At 45.6% G+C, this 23631-nt stretch overlaps 1 protein-coding gene across 1 annotated transcript in view; it reads left to right on the forward strand.

The window, feature by feature from the left end:
- Positions 1-23631, forward strand: part of dcc (DCC netrin 1 receptor) — a 634145-nt gene that overhangs the window by 497536 nt on the left and 112978 nt on the right. The window contains exons 21-23 of the mRNA XM_042326405.1: positions 458-651; positions 12896-12928; positions 23547-23612. Coding sequence (XP_042182339.1) covers positions 458-651; positions 12896-12928; positions 23547-23612 — 293 coding nt within the window. The remainder of the gene's footprint in view (positions 1-457; positions 652-12895; positions 12929-23546; positions 23613-23631) is intronic.

Here is a 23631-nt window from a genome sequence, read left to right on the forward strand (position 1 = left end):
CAGTGTCTGTAATCATTGGACAGAGTCGATCTGTCCTCTGGAACACAGTGTCTGTAATCATTGGACGCAGTCGTACAGAACACAGTTTTTTAAATGTGTTGTTGGCAGCCCTGTTCATCACCTTCTGCATGTTCATGTATCATGTTCTACTTGTTCCTACCATCCTTTCTCTAGCATCAGTTGTTAATGTCTCTAGTGAATCGCTAATTAGCTCATTGTTAAGATACTGCTGTTGATTGTGTCCCTGTTATGATTGTAGAGGTCTGTAGACTACGTGATTCCTCAGAGTGTGTATGTTGTGTTGTCTTTGTGATTTGTCAGGCTACATCCGGTTCAACACACTGGATAAGACTCTAGCCTGGTAATAGATCTGTTTGTGCTGTCTTGAGATTCCTATAGATGACTGGGTTATGGTTAGGGTTAATCAGTCTTCCTCTTTGTGTTGTTTCTCTACCAGGCTATATCCTGTACACATCCTAGATAAGAACATGCCTATAGATGACTGGGTAATGGAGAGTATCAGTGGAGACCGTCTGACCCACCAGGTGATGGACCTGAACCTGGACACAGTCTACTACTTCAGGATCCAGGCTAAGAATGCCAAGGGAGTGGGTCCCCTGTCAGACCCCATCCACTTCAGGACTAACAAAGGTACGGGATAACTAGCTAGCTTACACTCAGCCCACCTTTTCTCACCCTGAACATTTATACATAGCTTCTCCCCCCCCTTTAGTACATGTACACCCAGAACACCCCGTCTTCCTCACCTCTCCCCTCTTATTGGGATCCTCTCGGGGCTAGGTTATCAATAGGTTATCACTAGGTTATCATCTCCGGTCTCTGGCTAAATACAGCAACCAAAACATCTGCTGCTGAATGGAGAGGTCTCTCACTGGATCCTCTGGGTTAAGGCTCAGAGTAGGAGCGCTGATCTAGGAACAGTTTTAGATTACTATGAATGGACAAAGGGGACCTGATCCTAGTTCAGCACTCTGAGACACTTAATAGGGCAGCAGGGTAGCCTAGTGGTTAGAGTGTAGAGGTGGCAGGTAGCCTAGTGGTTAGAGTGTAGAGGTGGCAGGTAGCCTAGTGGTTAGAGTGTAGAGGTGGCAGGTAGCCTAGTGGCTAGAGTGTAGAGGCGGCAGGTAGCATAGTGGTTAGAGTGTAGAGGTGGCAGGTAGCCTAGTGGTTAGAGTGTAGAGGTGGCAGGTAGCCTAGTGGTTAGAGTGTAGAGGTGGCAGGTAGCCTAGTGGTTAGAGTGTAGAGGTGGCAGGTAGCCTAGTGGTTAGAGTGTAGAGGTGGCAGGTAGCCTAGTGGTTAGAGTGTAGAGGAGGCAGGTAGCCTAGTGGTTAGAGTGTAGAGGTGGCAGGTAGCATAGTGGTTAGAGTGTAGAGGCGGCAGGTAGTCTAGAGGTTAGAGCGTAGGGGCGGCAGGTAGTCTAGTGGTTAGAGTGTAGAGGTGGTAGGTAGACTAGTGGTTAGAGTGTAGAGGTGGTAGGTAGACTAGTGGTTAGAGTGTAGGGGCGGCAGGGTAGCCTAGTGGTTAGAGTGTAGAGGCGGCAGGTAGCCTAGTGGTTAGAGTGTAGAGGTGGCAGGGTAGCCTAGTGGTTAGAGTGTAGAGGCGGGAGGTAGCCTAGTGGTTAGAGTGTAGAGGTGGCAGGTAGCCTAGTGGTTAGAGTATAGAGGCGGCAGGTAGCCTATTGGTTAGAGCGTAGGGAAGGCAGGTAGACTAGTGGTTAGAGGGTAGGGGCGGCAGGTAGTCTAGTGGTTAGAGTGTAGAGGTGGCAGGTAGACTAGTGGTTAGAGTGTAGAGGCGGCAGGTAACCTATTGGTTTGAGTGTAGAGGTGGCAGGTAGCCTAGTGGTTAGTGACCTAGTGGTTACAGTGTAGGGGGGGCAGGTCATCTAGTGGTTAGAGCGTTGGACTAGTAAACCGAAAGGTTGCAAGATCGAATCCCCGAGCTGACAAGGTACAAATCTGTTGTTCTGCCCCTGAACAAGGCAGTTAACCCACTGTTCCTAGGCTGTCATTGAAAATAAGAATTTGTTCTTAACTGACTTGCCTTGTTAAATAAAGGTTAAATTACATTTGAAAAATGAATACAGGCCCTGGTGTAAAGCCCTAAATCCTGCTGATCAACAAGCTCCAAAAGTAGAGGGAGGGTGACATGTTATTTTGGCTCTGTTCTCCAGCACTATGAGGTTAAAGGTCAGACTGTCAGCTTTCATTTCAGGGTATTTTCTTCCATATCGGGTGAACCGTTTAGAAGTTACAGCACTTTTTGTACATAGTCCTTCCATTTTAGAAATTACAGTTCTTTTTGTACATAGTCCTTCCATTTTAGAAATTACAGTTCTTTTTGTACATAGTCCTTCCATTTTAGGGGGACAAATTCACTGTATTAAAGTAGTGAAAAGTTTAGTATTTGGTCCCATATTCGTACCACTCAATGACTACATTAAGCTTGTGAATCTACAAACTTGTTGGATTGATTTGCTGTTTTTTTTGGTTGTGTTACAGATTATTTTGTGTCCAATAGAAATGAAATCGTAAATAATGTATTGTGTCATTTTGGAGTCATTTTATTTATTTTATAAAGTAATATAATATGTATCTGAACACTTCTACATTATTCACTAATCATTCAGGATTTTCTGTAATCATGGTACCTTCCAAATCAAATCACATTTTATTTGTCACATACACATGGTTAGCAGATGTTAATATGAGTGTAGCGAAATGCTTGTGCTTCTAGTTCCGACAATGCAGTAATAACCAACGGGTAATCTAGCTAACAATTCCAAAACTACTGTCTTATACACACAAGTGTAAAGGGATAAAGAATATGTACATAAAGATATATGAATGAGTGATGGTACAGAGCGGCATAGGCAAGATGCAGTAGATGGTATAGAGTGCAGTATATACATATGATATGGGTAATGTAGGGTATGTAAACAAAGTGGCATAGTTAAAGTGGCTAGTGATACATTTTTTACATCAATTATTCCATTATTAAAGTGGCTGGAGTTGAGTCAGTGTGTTGTCAGCAGCCACTCAATGTTAGTGGTGGCTGTTTAACAGTCTGATGGCCTTGAGATAGAAGCTGTTTTTCAGTCTCTCGGTCCCAGCTTTGATGCACCTGTACTGACCTCGCCTTCTGGATGACAGCGGGGTGAACAGGCAGTGGCTCGGGTGGTTGATGTCCTTGATGATCTTTATGGCCTTCCTGTAGCATCGGGTGGTGTAGGTGTCCTGGAGGGCAGGTAGTTTGCCCCCGGTGATGCGTTGTGCAGACCTCACTACCCTCTGGAGAGCCTTACGGTTGTGGGCGGAGCAGTTGCCGTACCAGGCGGTGATACAGCCCGACAGGATGCTCTCGATTGTGCATCTGTAAAAAAAATGTTTAGTGTTTTTTGGTGACAAGCCGAATTTCTTCTATCCTACCGAGACTGTCTGTGTGGCCATTTCAGTTTGTCTGTGACATGTACGCCGAGGAACTTAAAAAAACGTTCCACCTTCTCCACTACTACTGTCCCAACTTATTACAGGATAGAGAGAACGTCTGTCACGAAGTTTCAATGTGAAACATTACTGTCGTTGAGCTGTGGGAAGAACGTCTTCATCTACATGTCATACTGTGATCCTTTTGGATCCTATTGAAGACGGACCGAAGAAATGGAAAATGGAAAATCAGCTACAGTTTTTTTTTTTTTTTGAGCTTCGATCAAATTGAAAATTTCACTGTTGTGGGATATTAAGAAGCTAGAAGCAGAGAGTAGTTTAATACCCTATTCCCTACATAGTCCACTATCCTATTCCCTACATAGTCCACTATCCTATTCCCTACATAGTGCACTATCCTATTCCCTACATAGTCCACTATCCTATTCCCTACATAGTCCACTATCCTATTCCCTACATAGTGCACTATCCTATTCCCTACATAGTCCACTATCCTATTCCCTACATAGTCCACTATCCTATTCCCTACATAGTCCACTACCCTATTCCCTACATAGTCCACTACCCTATTCCCTACATAGTCCACTACCCTATTCCCTACATAGTCCACTACCCCCTATTCCACTTCATAGTCCACTACCCCCTATTCCACTACCCTATTCCCTACATAGTCCACTACCCTATTCCCTACATAGTCCACTACCCTATTCCCTACATAGTCCACTACCCTATTCCCTACATAGTGCACTACCCTATTCCCTACATAGTCCACTATCCTATTCCCTACATAGTCCACTACCCTATTCCCTACATAGTCCACTACCCTATTCCCTACATAGTCCACTACCCTATTCCCTACATAGTCCACTACCCTATTCCCTACATAGTCCACTATCCTATTCCCTACATAGTCCACTACCCTATTCCCTACATAGTGCACTACCCTATTCCCTTCATAGTCCACTACCCTATTCCCTACATAGTGCACTACCCTATTCCCTACATAGTCCACTATCCTATTCCCTACATAGTCCACTACCTATTCCCTATTCCTACCCTATTCCCTACATAGTCCACTACCCTATTCCCTACATAGTCCACTACCCTATTCCCTACATAGTCCACTACCCTATTCCCTACATAGTCCACTACCCTATTCCCTTCATAGTCCACTACCCTATTCCCTACATAGTCCACTACCCTATTCCCTACATAGTCCACTACCCTATTCCCTACATAGTCCACCCTATTCCCTATTCCACTACATAGTCCACTACCCTATTCCCTACATAGTCCACTACCCTATTCCCTACATAGTCCACTACCCTATTCCCTACATAGTCCACTACCCTATTCCCTACATAGTCCACTACCCTATTCCCTACATAGTCCACTACCCTATTCCCTACATAGTCCACTACCCTATTCCCTACATAGTCCACTACCTACCCTATTCCCTACATAGTCCACTACCCTATTCCCTACATAGTCCACTACCCTATTCCCTACATAGTCCACTACCCTATTCCCTTCATAGTCCACTACCCTATTCCCTACATAGTCCACTACCCTATTCCCTACATAGTCCTACCCTATTCCATATCCACTACCCTATTCCCTACATAGTCCACTACCCTATTCCCTACATAGTCCACTACCCTATTCCCTACATAGTCCACTACCCTATTCCCTACATAGTCCACTACCCTATTCCCTACATAGTCCACTACCCTATTCCCTACATAGTCCACTACCCTATTCCCTACATAGTCCACTACCCTATTCCCTACATAGTCCACATACCACTATTTCCCTACATAGTCCACTACCCTATTCCCATAGTCACTAGTTCCACTACATAGTCCACTATTCCCTACATAGTCCACTACCCTATTCCCTACATAGTCCACTACCCCCTATTCCCTATTCCCTATAGTCCACTACCCTATTCCCTACATAGTCCACTACCCTATTCCCTACATAGTCCACTACCCTATTCCCTACATAGTCCACTATTCCCTACTATTCCCTACATAGTCCACCCTATTCCCTATTCCCTATTCCCTACATAGTCCACTACCCTATTCCTACATAGTCCACTACCCTATTCCCTACATAGTCTCACTACCTATTCACTACCCTATTCCCTACCTATAGTCCACTACCCTATTCCCTACATAGTCCACTACCCTATTCCCTACATAGTCCACTACCCTATTCCCTACATAGTCCACTACCCTATTCCCTACATAGTCCACTACCCTATTCCCTACATAGTCCACTACCCTATTCCCTACATAGTCCACTACCCTATTCCCTACATAGTCCACTACCCTATTCCCTACATAGTCCACTACCCTATTCCCACATAGTCCACTACCCTATTCCCTACCCTATTCCCTACATAGTCCACTACCCTATTCCCTACATAGTCCACTACCCTATTCCCTACATAGTCCACTACCCTATTCCCTACATAGTCCACTACCCTATTCCCTACATAGTCCACTACCCTATTCCCTACATAGTCCACTACCCTATTCCCTACATAGTCCACTACCCTATTCCCTCCACTATATTCCACTAGTCCACTATTCCCTACATAGTCCACCCTATTCCCTATTCCCTACCCTATTCCCTACAGTCCACTACCCTATTCCCTACATAGTCCACTACCCTATTCCCTACATAGTCCACTACCCTATTCCCTACATAGTCCACTACCCTATTCCCTACATAGTCCACTACCTATTCCCTACATAGTCCACTACCCTATTCCCCCTACCCTAGTCCACTACCCTATTCCCTACATAGTCCACTACCCTATTCCCTACATAGTCCACTACCCTATTCCCTACATAGTCCACTACCCTATTCCCTACATAGTCCACTACCCTATTCCCTACATAGTCCACTACCCTATTCCCTATTCCCTATTCCCTACATAGTCCACTACCCTATTCCCTACATAGTCCACTACCCTATTCCCTACATAGTCCACTACCCTATTCCCTACATAGTCCACTACCCTATTCCCTACATAGTCCACTACCCTATTCATTCCACTACCCTATTCAGTCCACTACCCTATTCATTCCACTACCCTATTCCCTACATAGTCCACTACCCTATTCCCTACATAGTCCACTACCCTATTCCCTACATAGTCCACTACTATTCCCTCATAGTCCACTACCCTATTCCCTTCATAGTCCACTACCCTATTCCCTACATAGTGCACTACCCTATTCCCTACATAGTCCACTACCCTATTCCCTACATAGTCCACTACCCTATTCCCTACATAGTCCACTACCCTATTCCCTACATAGTCCACTACCCTATTCCCTACATAGTCCACTACCCTATTCCCTACATAGTCCACTACCCTATTCCCTACATAGTCCACTACCCTATTCCCTACATAGTCCACTACCCTATTCCCTACATAGTCCACTACCCTATTACCTACATAGTCCACTACCCTTTCCCTACATAGTCCACTACCCTATTCCCTACATAGTGCACTAACCTATTCCCTACATAGTCCACTACCCTATTCCCTACATAGTCCACTACCCTATTCCCTACATAGTCCACTACCCTATTCCCTACATAGTGCACTACCCTATTCCCTACATAGTCCACTACCCTATTCCCTACATAGTCCACTACCCTATTCCCTACATAGTTCACTACCCTATTCCCTACATAGTCCACTACCCTATTCCCTACATAGTCCACTACCCTATTCCCTACATAGTCCACTACCCTATTCCCTACATAGTCCACTACCCTATTCCCTACATAGTCCACTACCCTATTCCCTACATAGTCCACTACCCTATTCCCTACATAGTCCACTACCCTACTATTCCCTATTCATAGTCCACTACCCTATTCCCTACATAGTCCACTACCCTATTCCCTACATAGTCCACTACCCTATTCCCTACATAGTCTACTACCCTATTCCCTACATAGTCCACTACCCTATTCCCTACATAGTCCACTACCCTATTCCCTATTCCCTACATAGTCCACTACCCACTAGTCCACTACCCTATTCCCTACATAGTCCACTACCCTATTCCCTACACCGTCCACTACCCTATTCCCTACATAGTCCACTACCCTATTCATTCCACTTCCCTATTCCCTACATAGTCCACTACCCTATTCATTCCACTACCCTATTCCCTACATAGTCCACTACCCTATTCACTACATAGTCCACTACCCTATTCCTTACATAGTCTACTACCCTATTCGTTCCACTACCCTATTCCCTACATAGTCCACTACCCTATTCCCTACATAGTCCACTACCCTATTCACTACATAGTCCACTACCCTATTCCCTACATAGTCCACTACCCTATTCATTCCACTACCCTATTCCCTACATAGTCTACTACCCTATTCATTCCACTACCCTATTCATTCCACAACCTTATTCCCTACATAGTCCACTACCCTATTCCCTACATAGTCCACTACCCTATTCCCTACATAGTCCACTACTCTATTCCCTACATAGTCCACTACCCTATTCCCTACATAGACCACTACCCTATTCCCTACATAGTCCACTACCCTATTCATTCCACTACCCTATTCCCTACATAGTCTACTACTCTATTCCCTAAATAGTCCACTACCCTATTCACTACATAGTCCACTATCCTATTCCGTACATAGTCCACTACCCTATTCCCTACATAGTCCACTACTCTATTCCCTACATAGTCCACTACCCTATTCCCTACATAGTCCACTACCCTATTCCCTACATAGTCCACTACCCTATTCCCTACATAGTCCACTATCCTATTCCCTACATAGTGCACTACCCTATTCCCTACATAGTGCACTACCCTATTCCCTACATAGATCACTACCCTATTCCCTACATAGATCACTACCCTATTCCCTACATAGATCACTACCCTATTCCCATCAAATCAAATGTATTTATAAAGCCCTTCATACATCAGCTGATGTCACAGTGCTGTGCAGAAACCCAACCTAAACCCCCAAACAGCAAGCAATGCAGGTGTAGAAGCACTGTGGCTAGGAAAAACTCCCTAGAAAGGAGGGGTGTCCACTACCTAGTCCACTACCCTATCCCCTATATAGTGCACTAGTTTTGACCAGGGCTCTGAGAGGGAACATGTCTCTTGGTTGTGTCACAAAAGACACCATATCCCCTACATAGTGCACTACTATGGACCCTGATCAAAAGTAGTGTACTAAATAGGGAATAGGGTGTCATTTGGGATGCATTGTGAATGTGGACGGAAGCAAACATTGCTCAGGGCGAGGATCCTAATAATTCCCTGTTGTAGCTCCCTGGAGATCAGTTCACAGCATCACTCAGATACAGCTGTCTGGGGATCAGTTCAGAGCATCACTCAGAGCATCACTCAGATACAGCTTTCTGTAGATCAGTTCAGAGCATCACTCAGATACAGCTTTCTGTAGATCAGTTCAGAGCATCACTCAGATACAGCTTTCTGTAGATCAGTTCAGAGCATCACTCAGATACAGCTTTCTGTAGATCAGTTCAGAGCATCACTCAGATACAGCTTTCTGTAGATCAGTTCAGAGCATCACTCAGATACAGCTGTCTGGGGTCAGTTCAGAGCATCACTCAGATACAGCTTTCTGTAGATCAGTTCAGAGCATCACTCAGATACAGCTGTCTGGGGGTCAGTTCAGAGCATCACTCAGAGCATCACTCAGATACAGCTGTCTGGGGGTCAGTTCAGAGCATCACTCAGATACAGCTGTCTGGGGGTCAGTTCAGAGCATCACTCAGATACAGCTGTCTGGGGTCAGTTCAGAGCATCACTCAGATACAGCTTTCTGTAGATCAGTTCAGAGCATCACTCAGATACAGCTGTCTGGGGGTCAGTTCAGAGCATCACTCAGATACAGCTTTCTGTAGATCAGTTCAGAGCATCACTCAGATACAGCTGTCTGGGGGTCAGTTCAGAGCATCACTCAGATACAGCTTTCTGTAGATCAGTTCAGAGCATCACTCAGATACAGCTTTCTGTAGATCAGTTCAGAGCATCACTCAGATACAGCTGTCTGGGGATCAGTTCAGAGCATCACTCAGATACAGCTGTCTGGGGGTCAGTTCAGAGCATCACTCAGATACAGCTGTCTGGGGGTCAGTTCAGAGCATCACTCAGATACAGCTTTCTGTAGATCAGTTCAGAGCATCACTCAGATACAGCTTTCTGTAGATCAGTTCAGAGCATCACTCAGATACAGCTTTCTGTAGATCAGTTCAGAGCATCACTCAGATACAGCTGTCTGGGGGTCAGTTCAGAGCATCACTCAGATACAGCTTTCTGTAGATCAGTTCAGAGCATCACTCAGATACAGCTTTCTGTAGATCAGTTCAGAGCATCACTCAGATACAGCTGTCTGTAGATCAGTTCAGAGCATCACTCAGATACAGCTGTCTGGGGGTCAGTTCAGAGCATCACTCAGATACAGCTTTCTGTAGATCAGTTCAGAGCATCACTCAGATACAGCTTTCTGTAGATCAGTTCAGAGCATCACTCAGATACAGCTGTCTGGAGATCAGTTCAGAGCATCACTCAGATACAGCTTTCTGTAGATCAGTTCAGAGCATCACTCAGATACAGCTGTCTGGAGATCAGTTCAGAGCATCACTCAGATACAGCTTTCTGTAGATCAGTTCAGAGCATCACTCAGATACAGCTGTCTGGGGGTCAGTTCAGAGCATCACTCAGATACAGCTTTCTGTAGATCAGTTCAGAGCATCACTCAGATACAGCTTTCTGTAGATCAGTTCAGAGCATCACTCAGATACAGCTTTCTGTAGATCAGTTCAGAGCATCACTCAGATACAGCTGTCTGGGGGTCAGTTCAGAGCATCACTCAGATACAGCTTTCTGTAGATCAGTTCAGAGCATCACTCAGATACAGCTTTCTGTAGATCAGTTCAGAGCATCACTCAGATACAGCTGTCTGTAGATCAGTTCAGAGCATCACTCAGATACAGCTGTCTGGGGTCAGTTCAGAGCATCACTCAGATACAGCTTTCTGTAGATCAGTTCAGAGCATCACTCAGATACAGCTTTCTGTAGATCAGTTCAGAGCATCACTCAGATACAGCTGTCTGGGGGTCAGTTCAGAGCATCACTCAGATACAGCTGTCTGGGGGTCAGTTCAGAGCATCACTCAGATACAGCTGTCTGGGGGTCAGTTCAGAGCATCACTCAGATACAGCTGTCTGGGGGTCAGTTCAGAGCATCACTCAGATACAGCTGTCTGGGGGTCAGTTCAGAGCATCACTCAGATACAGCTTTCTGTAGATCAGTTCAGAGCATCACTCAGATACAGCTGGTCGATACTCCATTCCTCTCTCACTCGGTTTTTCTCTCTTCTCCCTCTCTTTCTCTCCCGCTGTCTCTCAATTCAATTTCAATTTAAGGAGTTTTATTGGCATGGGAAACACATGTTTACATTGTCAAAGCAAGTGAAAATACACAATCAACGAAGTGAAATAAACCATTTAAAAAATGAACAATAAACATTATACTAACAAAAGTTCCTAAATAAAAAATACATTTCAAATGTTATATTGCAAATGCATATGTCTATATACAGTGTTTTAATGATGTAAAGTACAACAGGGAAAATAAATAAGCATAAATATGGGTTGTATTTACAATAGTGTGTGTTCTTCAATGGTTGCCCTTTTCTCGTGGCAACAGGTCACACATGTTGCTGCTGTGATGGCACACTGTGGAGTTTCACCCAGTAGATATGGGAGTTTATCAAAATCTGGTTTGTTTTCGAATTCATTGTGGGTCTGTGTAATCTGAGGGAAATATGTGTCTCTAATACATTGGGTAGGAGGTTAGGAAGTGCAGCTCAGTTTCCACCTCATTTTGTGGGCAGTGTGCACATAGCCTGTCTTCTCTTGAGAGCCAGGTCTGCCTACAGCGGCCTTTCTCAATAGCCAGGCTATGCTCACTGAGTCTGTACATAGTCAAAGCTTTCCGTAAGTGTGGGTCAGTTAGAGTGGTCAGGTATTCTGCCACTGTGTACTCTCTGTGTAAGGCCAAATAGCATTCTAGTTTGCTCTGTTTTTTTGTTAATTCTTTCCAATGTGTCAAGTAATTATCTTTTTGTTTTCTCATGATTTGGTTGGGTCTATTTTTGTTGCTGCTCTGTGGGGTGTGTTTGTGTTTGTGAAAAGAGCCCCAGGACCAGCCTGCTTAGGGGACTCTTCTCCAGGTTCATCTCTTTGTAGGTGATGGCTTTGTTATGGAAGGTTTGGGAATCGCTTCCTTTTAGGTGGTTATAGAATTTAACAGCTATTTTCTGTATTTTGATAATTAGCGGGTATCGGCCTAATTCTGCTCTGCATGCATTATTTGGTGTTTTACTTTGTAGACAGAGAATAGTCTCAGTTTGGTGTTTGTCCTATTTTGTGAAATCTTGGTTGGTGAGTGGACCCCAGACCTGATTCAAGAATTTTTAGCCAGATCCTAATTGGTATGTTGAATTTGATGTTCCTTTTGGTGGCATAGAATGCCCTTCTTGCCTTGTCTCTCAGATAGTTCACAGCTTTGTGGAAGTTACCTGTGGCGCTGATGTTTAGAAAGAGGTATGTATGGTATTTTGTGTGCTCTAGGGCAACGGTGTCTAAATGGAATTTGTATTTACTATCAGGGACCAGGTCTGACAGAATCTGTGCAGAAGATATAGGTGCTGCTGTAGGCCCTCCGTGGTTGGTGACAGAAGCACCAGATCATCAGCAAACAGTAGACATTTGACTTCGGATTCTAGTAGGGTGAGGCCGGGTGCTGCAGACTTTTCTAGTGCCCGCGCCAATTCGTTGATATATATGTTGAAGAGGGTGGGGCTTAAGCTGCATCCCTGTCTCACCCCACGACCCTGTGGGAAGAAATGTTTTTTTGTTGTCCATTTTAACCGCACACTTATTGTTTGTGTACATGGATTTTATAATGTTGTATGTTTTCCCCCCAACACCACTTTCCATCAGTTTGTATAGCAGACCCTCATGCCAAATTGAGTCGAAAGCTGTTTTGATGTGTTTGTCAGATAGGGTGTGCAGGGTGAATACGTGGCTGTCGTACGGCAATTTGGTAAAAATCCAATTGGACATTTGCTCAGCACATTGTTTTCGCTGAGGAAATGTACGAGTCTGCTGTTAATGATAATGCAGAGGATTTTCCCAAGGTCGCTGTTGACTCCTATTCCCCGGGAGTTATTGGGATCAAAATTTGTCTCCACTTTTGTCGATTGGGGTGATCAGTCCTTGGTTCCAAATATTGGGGAAGATGCCAGAGCTGAGGATAACTCCCCCCACCCCCCCCAGACAATCAATCCACTAAAATGTTATATTTTATCTCTTTCAGTGGAACACCCAGACAAGATGGCTAACGATCAAGGTAAGCAGACACATAACATATAACACACACACACAGACACACACACACACACACACACACACACACACACACACACACACACACACACACACACACACACACACACACACACACACACACACACACATGTTTCTGTAGAGGGATGACTGTGTGTCTACCAAGTTGTACCATTCATCATAGTAATTGTACTGCATTCCTTTGGAGACAGAAAAAGAAAGTGTCCAAAATGGCACCCTATTCCCTATTTAAGTGGACTACTTTTTTTTTTTGACCAGGGCTCTCATCGAAAGTAGTGCACTAAATAGGAAATAGGGTGTCAATTTGCCAGTTTAGATTGCGTAAAGAGTTAAAGGGTTTATCCTTACTACAGTCCCGCCAACATAACTTCCAGCAGGTGAAGGGTACTAATGCCTAGCTATCTTCAGGGACCAGGGAAACGAAGGCCAATTATAGTCCTGTTTTTAATAAAGCATTAAAGCACCATTGAAAGGGAAATAATTCAAATCTGTCTCTGTCTCTTGTGTCTTCCTTTCGCCCCTCTCTCAAATACATTTAAAACATGAAACAGACGTTGTGGCGTCTCCTCTCTGTCTTTCGTGAGTGACTTCTTTCAACGCTGATAATTCCCCTTTAGAAAATCGCAATTGGAAATAGGTTACTAAATTAAACCTCTGAGTGGGAAATTGTCTTAGCAGCGAAAAAGAAAAGCGAGGGAGGGGTGGGGGGTGAGGGGGAAGGCGAGAGAGGGAGAGGGCGGGGGCGGGGGGGCGAGGGGGAAGGCGAGAGAGGGAGAGGGAGGGGCGGGGGGGGAGGGGGGGAAGGCGAGAGAGGGAGAGGGAGGGGCGGGGGGGGTGAGGGGGAAGGCGAGAGAGGGAGAGGGAGGGGTGGGGGGTGAGGGAAGAAGGCGAGAGAGGGAGAGGCAGGGGTGGGGGGAGAGCGAGAGAGGGAGAGGGAGGGGTGGGGGGGGTGAGGGGGAAGGCGAGAGAGGGAGAGGGAGGGGTGGGGGGAGGGGGAGGCGAGAGAGGGAGGGGAGGGGCGGGGGGTGAGGGGGAAGGCGAGAGAGGGAGAGGGAGGGGCAGGGGGTGAGGGGGAAGGCGAGAGAGGGAGAGGGGAGGGGGGGGTGGGGGGGAAGGCAAGAGAGGGAGAGGGAGGGGCGGGGGGGGGAGGGGAAGGCGAGAGAGGGAGAGGGAGGGGGCACCTTTTGCTATATTGAATGATAATGGTGGGTGTTGAATGATGTTAGGCGTTGAATTGAGTGGGTGCTTCCCCGTTTGCGCCCTACTCCATATGTAGTGCACTACGTTTGACCAGAAACCTACATAGGGAATAGGGGACGGAGACTCTGTCTTGTCTTCTTGTTGCTATGACACTAATGAGAGTTCCTCTTTAGAGCTGGTTTAATTAAGAGGAGGAGAGGGGTCCTCGCTTGCTCTCTCTATCTCTCTCTCACACACACACGCACGCACGCACGCACACTCGCACACACACGCACACACACGCATGCACGCACGCACACACGCATGCGCTCTCACACGCACACACACACACACACACACACACACACACACACACACACACACAAAGGTCTCTCACACACACGCACGCACACACACACACACACACACACACACACAACAGGTCTCTCTCACACACACACACACACACAAAGGTCTCTCACACACGCACGCACGCACACACACACACAAAGGTCTCTCACACACACACACACACACACACAAAGGTCTCTCACACACGCACGCACACACACACACACAAAGGTCTCTCACACACGCACACACACACACACACAAAGGGCTCATACACAGCTTTTAATTGACGTTTTGTGCAAAACATTGTATTTTGAGAGAGCAAAAAAAAATAAAGGAGAGATTGAGTTGTAGTCACCATATGAAGTGGTCACATTGAAGTGTATGATTATTTAGGGACATCTAATTCTGAAATATTTAATTACATATAAGCCATCTGTTTTTACAGATGAAGGTTCATCAGTAAAGCCATGTGTAAAATGCAAATGCTTACGTCTCATTCAATGACACATCCTGTTCTCTATACAGAGTCCTATGGCTCTGGTCTAAAGTAGAGAACGATATTGGCTAGGGAGGGATTTGGAACGGAGAGGCTGAGGGCAGCACTAGAACCTTGGTTAGAACCATCATTACATCACCATGGTTATCATATTTAAATCACTCTCATGTTTATTCATTTAGTTATTTCGCCAATAGGAAGGCCACCTTAATAATGTGTAGCCTGCAACATGTGCACAATCCGAAATGATGTGCCAACACCTGTGATTTAGTACAGAATTATAGGCTAAGTCAATACATGTATCAATACATATATATATATATATAACCAGGAGCCATATATAGCCATAGTTGTTAGTCTCTCTAGAAGCTGATCCATTATCAGAATTAAACATAACTCTAATGTTAAGGTCAGAAGGTGAAATAGAGAAAGCTGATCCCAGAGCAGCACTGCTTTCTGTCGATCCTCTCAGTATGGACACACTTAGCCAACGGTCTCTCTACACGGTGTCTTGGGAAAAACACTATCGTTAATAGCCGACGGTCTCTCTACACGGTGTCTTGGTGAAAACACTGTCGTTAATAGCCAACGGTCTCTCTACACGGTGTCTTGGGGAAAACACTGTCGTTAATAGCCAACGGTCTCTCTACACGGTGTCTTGGGAAAAACACTGTCGTTAATAGCCGACGGTCTCTCTACACGGTGTCTTGGGAAAAACACTATCGTTAATAGCCGACGGTCTCTCTACACGGTGTCTTGGGAAAAACACTATCGTTAATAGCCGACGGTCTCTCTACACGGTGTCTTGGGAAAACACTGTCGTTAATAGCCGACGGTCTCTCTACACGGTGTCTTGGGAAAAACACTGTCGTTAATAGCCGACGGTCTCTCTACACGGTGTCTTGGGAAAAACACTGTCGTTAATAGCCGACGGTCTCTCTACACGGTGTCTTGGGGAAAACACTGTCGTTAATAGCCAACGGTCTCTCTACACGGTGTCTTGGGAAAAACACTGTCGTTAATAGCCAACGGTCTCTCTACACGGTGTCTTGGGAAAAACACTATCGTTAATAGCCGACGGTCTCTCTACACGGTGTCTTGGGAAAAACACTGTCGTTAATAGCCAACGGTCTCTCTACACGGTGTCTTGGAGAAAACACTGTCGTTAATAGCCAACGGTCTCTCTACACTGTGTCTTGGGGAAAACACTGTCGTTAATAGCCAACGGTCTCTCTACACTGTGTCTTGGGGAAAACACTGTCGTTAATAGCCAACGGTCTCTCTACACGGTGTCTTGGAGAAAACACTGTCGTTAATAGCCAACGGTCTCTCTACACGGTGTCTTGGGGAAAACACTGTCGTTAATAGCCAACGGTCTCTCTACACGGTGTCTTGGGAAAAACACTGTCGTTAATAGCCGACGGTCTCTCTACACGGTGTCTTGGGAAAACACTATCGTTAATAGCCGACGGTCTCTCTACACGGTGTCTTGGGGAAAACACTGTCGTTAATAGCCGACGGTCTCTCTACACGGTGTCTTGGGAAAAACACTGTCGTTAATAGCCGACGGTCTCTCTACACGGTGTCTTGGGAAAAACACTGTCGTTAATAGCCGACGGTCTCTCTACACGGTGTCTTGGGAAAAACACTGTCGTTAATAGCCGACGGTCTCTCTACACGGTGTCTTGGGGAAAACACTGTCGTTAATAGCCAACGGTCTCTCTACACGGTGTCTTGGGGAAAACACTGTCGTTAATAGCCAACGGTCTCTCTACACGGTGTCTTGGGGAAAACACTATCGTTAATAGCCGACGGTCTCTCTACACGGTGTCTTGGGGAAAACACTGTCGTTAATAGCCAACGGTCTCTCTACACGGTGTCTTGGAGAAAACACTGTCGTTAATAGCCAACGGTCTCTCTACACTGTGTCTTGGGGAAAACACTGTCGTTAATAGCCAACGGTCTCTCTACACTGTGTCTTGGGGAAAACACTGTCGTTAATAGCCAACGGTCTCTCTACACGGTGTCTTGGGGAAGACACTGTCGTGAGTCTCTCTACACTGTGTCTTGGGGAAGACACTGTCGTTAATAGCCAACGGTCTCTCTACACGGTGTCTTGGAGAAAACACTGTCGTTAATAGCCAACGGTCTCTCTACACGGTGTCTTGGGAAAAACACTATCGTTAATAGCCGACGGTCTCTCTACACGGTGTCTTGGGAAAAACACTGTCGTTAATAGCCGACGGTCTCTCTACACGGTGTCTTGGGAAAAACACTGTCGTTAATAGCCGACGGTCTCTCTACACGGTGTCTTGGGAAAAACACTGTCGTTAATAGCCGACGGTCTCTCTACACGGTGTCTTGGGAAAAACACTATCGTTAATAGCCGACGGTCTCTCTACACGGTGTCTTGGGAAAACACTGTCGTTAATAGCCAACGGTCTCTCTACACGGTGTCTTGGGGAAAACACTGTCGTTAATAGCCAACGGTCTCTCTACACGGTGTCTTGGGAAAACACTGTCGTTAATAGCCAACGGTCTCTCTACACGGTGTCTTGGAGAAGACACTGTCGTTAATAGCCAACGGTCTCTCTACACGGTGTCTTGGGGAAAACACTGTCGTTAATAGCCAACGGTCTCTCTACACGGTGTCTTGGGGAAAACACTGTCGTTAATAGCCAACGGTCTCTCTACACGGTGTCTTGGGAAGACACTGTCGTTAATAGCCGACGGTCTCTCTACACGGTGTCTTGGGGAAAACACTGTCGTTAATAGCCAACGGTCTCTCTACACGGTGTCTTGGGGAAAACACTGTCGTTAATAGCCAACGGTCTCTCTACACGGTGTCTTGGAGAAAACACTGTCGTTAATAGCCAACGGTCTCTCTACACGGTGTCTTGGAGAAAACACTGTCGTTAATAGCCAACGGTCTCTCTACATGGTGTCTTGGGGAAGACACTGTCGTTAATAGCCAACGGTCTCTCTACACGGTGTCTTGGAGAAAACACTGTCGTTAATAGCCAACGGTCTCTCTACACGGTGTCTTGGGAAAACACTGTCGTTAATAGCCAACGGACTCTCTACACGGTGTCTTGGGAAGACACTGTCGTTAATAGCCGACGGTCTCTCTACACGGTGTCTTGGAGAAAACACTGTCGTTAATAGCCAACGGTCTCTCTACACGGTGTCTTGGGGAAAACACTGTCGTTAATAGCCAACGGTCTCTACACGGTGTCTTGGGAAGACACTGTCGTTAATAGCCAACGGTCTCTCTACACGGTGTCTTGGAGAAAACACTGTCGTTAATAGCCAACGGTCTCTCTACACGGTGTCTTGGGGAAGACACTGTCGTTAATAGCCAACGGTCTCTCTACACGGTGTCTTGGAGAAAACACTGTCGTTAATAGCCAACGGTCTCTCTACACGGTGTCTTGGGGAAAACACTGTCGTTAATAGCCAACGGTCTCTCTACACGGTGTCTTGGGGAAAACACCCCCCCGACACTGGGCCAATTGTGTGCCATCCTATGGGACTCCCAATCACGGCCTGTTGGGATACAGCCGAGAATCAAACCAGGGTCTGTAGTGACTCTTCTAGCACTGAGATGCAGTGCCTTAGACCGCTGCGCCACTCGGGGAGACCCAGTGGAATTCAGTGGAGTGTGCAGAGAGGCCTTGACATAGTTAACACGCTCAATGCACTGTAGTCCAGGCACTTCAATTTACCCTTGACAAACGACAGCATTTAACATTGTGAAGTCCCCAACACACACACACACACACACACACACACACATATGAAAAACAGAAGACGTTCTGAAGTCCCCAACACGAAGGAAATACAGAGAGATATGGATGTCAGATGTTAGGAGCGGACATTATGTGGGCCAGAACTCAGGGGCTAAATGTGTTCCTTAAAGAGAGTGAAAGCCCTTGTGTGTGTTGGCGCTTACACACACGCACACGCACACACACACACGCGCACACGCACACACACACACACACACACACACACACGTGTACGTACACACACACACACATTCACACACACACACACACACACACATTCACAGGAGGCATAAATCTTGTGAAACTGATCTAGGGGAAGCATTGGTGGAATCTCGGGCCAGAGATTGATGGTTGAGGACATTTCTCTGACCTCCCTTGGTCCCTCTGTCTCCTATCATACCTCCTCTGTCTCCTATCATACCTCCTCTGTCTCCTTTCATACCTCCTCTGTCCTCCATCATACCTCCTCTGTCCCCTATCACACCTCCTCTGTCCCCAATCATACCTCTTTTCTCAGTGGCTGGCCCCAGCTTATAGCACATCTCCCTGTAGTAACATACTTACTCTCTGCTGAAGTGGATGTTAGAAATGGGTTGATGGGGGACAACAGGACGTACATATATCAGTGAGATAATTAGTCACTTTCTCTAGTCCCTGTTCTAGAATGTGTTCTTGTCCCTGTTCTAGAATGTGTTGTAGTCCCTGTTCCAGAATGTATTCATCCTAGTCCCTGTTCTAGAATATCTATCTTCCAGTCTCTGTTCTAGAATGTCTTCCAGTCCCTGTTCTAGAATGTGCACTAGTCCCTGTTCTAGCATGTCTTTTAGTCCATGTTCTAGAATGATTTCGAGTCCCTGTTCTAGAATGTCTTCTAGTCCCTGATCTAGAATGTCTTCCAGTCCCTGTTCTAGAATGTGCACTAGTCCCTGTTCTAGAATGTCTTCCAGTCCCTGTTCTGGAATGTCTTATAGTCCCTGTTCTAGAATGTCTTCTAGTCCCTGTTCTAGAATATCTTCAAGTCCCTGTTCTTAAATGTATTCCAGTCCCTGTTCTAGAATGTATTATAGACCCTGTTCTAGAATGTGCTCTAGTCCCTGCTCAATAATTTGTTTTAGTCCCTGTTCTGGAATGTCTTCTAGTCCCTGTTTTAGTCCCTGTTCTGGAATGTCTAGTCCCTGTTCTACAATGTCTTCTAGTCCCTGTTCTAGAATATCTTCTAGTCCCTATTCTAGGATGTATTCTAGTCCCTGTTCTAGTCCCTGTTCTAGTCCCTGTTCTAGGATGTCTTCTAGTCCCTGTTCTAGAATATATTCTAGTCCCTGTTCTAGGATGTCTTCTAGTCCTTGTTCTAGTCCCTGTTCTAGTCCCTGTTCTATGATGTCTTCTAGTCCCTGTTCTGGAATGTGTTTTAGTCCATGTTCTAGAATGTCTTCTAGTCCCTGTTCTAGAATGTCTTCTAGTCCCTGTTCTAGGATGTCTTCTAGTCCCTGTTCTGGAATGTGTTTTAGTCCATGTTCTAGAATGTCTTCTAGTCCCTGTTCTAGAATGTCTTCTAGTCCTTGTTCTGGAATGTCTTCTAGTCCCTGTTCTAGAATATCTTCTTGTCCCTGTTCTAGAATGTCTTCTAGTCCCTGTTCTAGAATATCTTCCAGTCCCTGTTCTAGAATATCTTCTTGTCCCTGTTCTAGAATGTCTTCTAGTCCCTGTTCTAGAATATCTTCCAGTCCCTGTTCCAGGATGTCTTCTAGTGCCTGTTCTAGAATATCTTCTAGTCCCTGTTCTAGAATGTGTTTTGAGTCCCTGTTCCATGTACAGTCTGTCTCATAGTCTCATAGTTTAGTTGAGTTGGTACAGGCAAAGTCTCTTCCTCTAGTCTTTTAACGGTCGGTTTTGCATTAGGAGTCATTGGTTTTTCCCAAACATTGTAAGCAATCAAATCACTGATCATGAATTTGATTCATCAGTCATCATTGAAAAGAGATCAGTTTATTTCAGTGCTGGATATGAAATCTGTTTTGATGACAGGCGCCACAATTACAGCCTGAATATTTCATTGTTGTTCAAAACTCAGTTGTATCCCAGCCATGTGGTGTATGAAACTCTCCGCTCATTGTCTTCCTCTGCTATAACATTTACAATAAATAAATAATGAAACGCTGCAGGTCTCAAACAACAGAGCAAGTCATAAACAGCCTACCAAATGGCACCCTATTCCCTGCATAGGGCACTTATTTCCACCAGAACTCTGGTGAAACATAGAGCACCACGTAGAGAACAGGGTGGCATTGGAGACTCACCTGTAGACCTGTCCCTGAAGCACAGCATCTCTGGAGGAGTCCATGTGGCCCCTGCTGGCCTTTCGCTGTCTCTATGATATACACAGCCAGCAGGTATGTGAAGAAAGCCTGTTTATTTTTCTTCTGCCTACCTACGCTACAGACCACTACAGACCACTACAGACCACTACAGACCACTACAATACACTACAGACCACTACAATACACTACAGACCACTACAGACCACTACAGACCACTACAATACACTATAATAGTACCTTACAGACCACCGCAGACCACCACAGACCACTACAGACCACTACAGACCACTACAGACCACTACAGACCACTACAGACCACTACAATACACTACAGACCACTACAATACACTAAAATAGTACCTTACAGACCACCGCAGACCACTACAGACCACTACAGACCACTACAATACACTATAATAGTACCTTACAGACCACTACAGACCACCACAGACCAATTACAGACCACTACAGGCAACTACAATAGTACACTTTAGACCTCTACAGACCACTACAGACCAATTACAGACCACTACAGACCAATTGCAGACCACTACAGACCAATTACAGACCACTACAGACCACTTCAATACACTACAATGGTCCACTACAGACCACTACAGACCAATTACAGACCACCACAGTCCACTACATACCACTACAAACTACTACAGAACAATTACAGACCACCACAGTCCACTACATACCACTACAAACCACTACAGAACAATTACAGACCACCACAGTCCACTACATACCACTACAAACCACTACAGAACAAGTACAGACCACTGCAGATCATATGTACCACTTCAATACACTACAACAGTCCACTATAGACCACTACAGTCCACTACTGTACACTACTGTCCACTACAGTCCACTACTGTCCACTACAGTCCACTACTGACCACTACAGTCCACTACAGACCACTACAGTCCACTACAGTCCACTACAGACCACTACAGTCCACTACAGACCACTACAGTCCACTACAGTCCACTACAGACCACTACACTCCACTACAGACCACTACAGTCCACTACAGTCCATTACAGTTCACTATAGACCACTACAGTCCATTACAGTACACTACTGTCCACTACCGTCCATTACAGACCATTACAGTCTACTACAGTCCATTACAGACCATTACAGTCCACTACAGTCCACTACAGACCACTACACACCATTACAGACCACTACAGACGACTACAGATCCTTACAGACCACTACAGTCCACTACAGTCCACTATAGTCTATTACAGATCACTACAGACCACTACAGTCCACTACATACCACTACAGACCACTACAGTCTTTTACAGTCCACTACAGTACACTACCGTCTATTACAGACCACTACAGACCACTACAGACCACTACAATAGTACATTTGGGGGGATATATTTTTTTGCTAGATAATAATTGGATATTGAGAAGTCACTGGGGAGCCCTTTGTAGAATTTCTGCCAGAGAGACAGTGACAGACAGACAGACAGACAGACAGACAGACAGACAGACAGACAGACAGACAGACAGACAGACAGACAGACAGACAGACAGACAGACAGAGAAACAGATAGAGAAACAGATAGAGAAACAGACAGACAGACAGATACAGACAGACAGATACAGACAGACAGACAGAGACAGATACGGACAGACAGACAGACAGAGACACAGATACAGACAGACGGACAGACAGACAGACAGAGACCCAGATACAGACAGACAGACAGACAGACAGAGACCCAGAGACAGATACAGACAGACAGACAGACAGACAGACAGACAGACAGACAGACAGACAGACAGACAGACAGACAGACAGAGAAACAGACAGACAGACAGACAGACAGACAGACAGACAACAGACAGACAGACAGACAGACAGACAGACAGACAGACAGACAGACAGAAGACAGACAGACAGACAGACAGACAGACAGACAGACAGACAGACAGACAGACAGACAGACAGACAGACAGACAGACAGACAGACAGACAGACAGAGAAACAGAGAGACAGACAGAGAAACATAGAGACAGACAGAGAGTTTGGAGTAGCAGCCAGAGGCTCTTCACCTAAGAGGCTCAGTCACTCTCCATGGCTTTCGCAAGCTGCCTCCCTGTGTGTTTTGGTGCTGTGGGGGGGAAAGGCATTCAAGGCAAGCACAGAATTCTCCTCTTCTCCTCTCAAACACATGGTTTCCAATTACCTATCATTGGTTGGCGCTTAGGACTGTATACTGAGATAGACTGACTACAGTACAGCCTGCTGCTCCGCACAGTACTGTCAGATCCCAGGATCTCCATTTAGACTCAAGATACAACGTGAAATGGGAAATACTGCGTTCTCAATCAAATACCTAAAATAATAAAATACGTAACTCTTCCTTAGATTAGTTTGAACACTGTAAATGTAACGGCATTCTTCTTCATTCTCCCCTTTCTCTGTTCTACAGGTCGCCATGGAGACGGAAGCTACTGGCCCTCTGACAACAACCTGATTGATAGGAGCAGTCTGAACGGTAAGCACCCTCGACGACC

The sequence above is a fragment of the Oncorhynchus tshawytscha genome, linkage group LG09, assembly GCF_018296145.1.
Source record: "Oncorhynchus tshawytscha isolate Ot180627B linkage group LG09, Otsh_v2.0, whole genome shotgun sequence".
NCBI classification, from domain to species: Eukaryota; Metazoa; Chordata; class Actinopteri; order Salmoniformes; family Salmonidae; genus Oncorhynchus; species Oncorhynchus tshawytscha.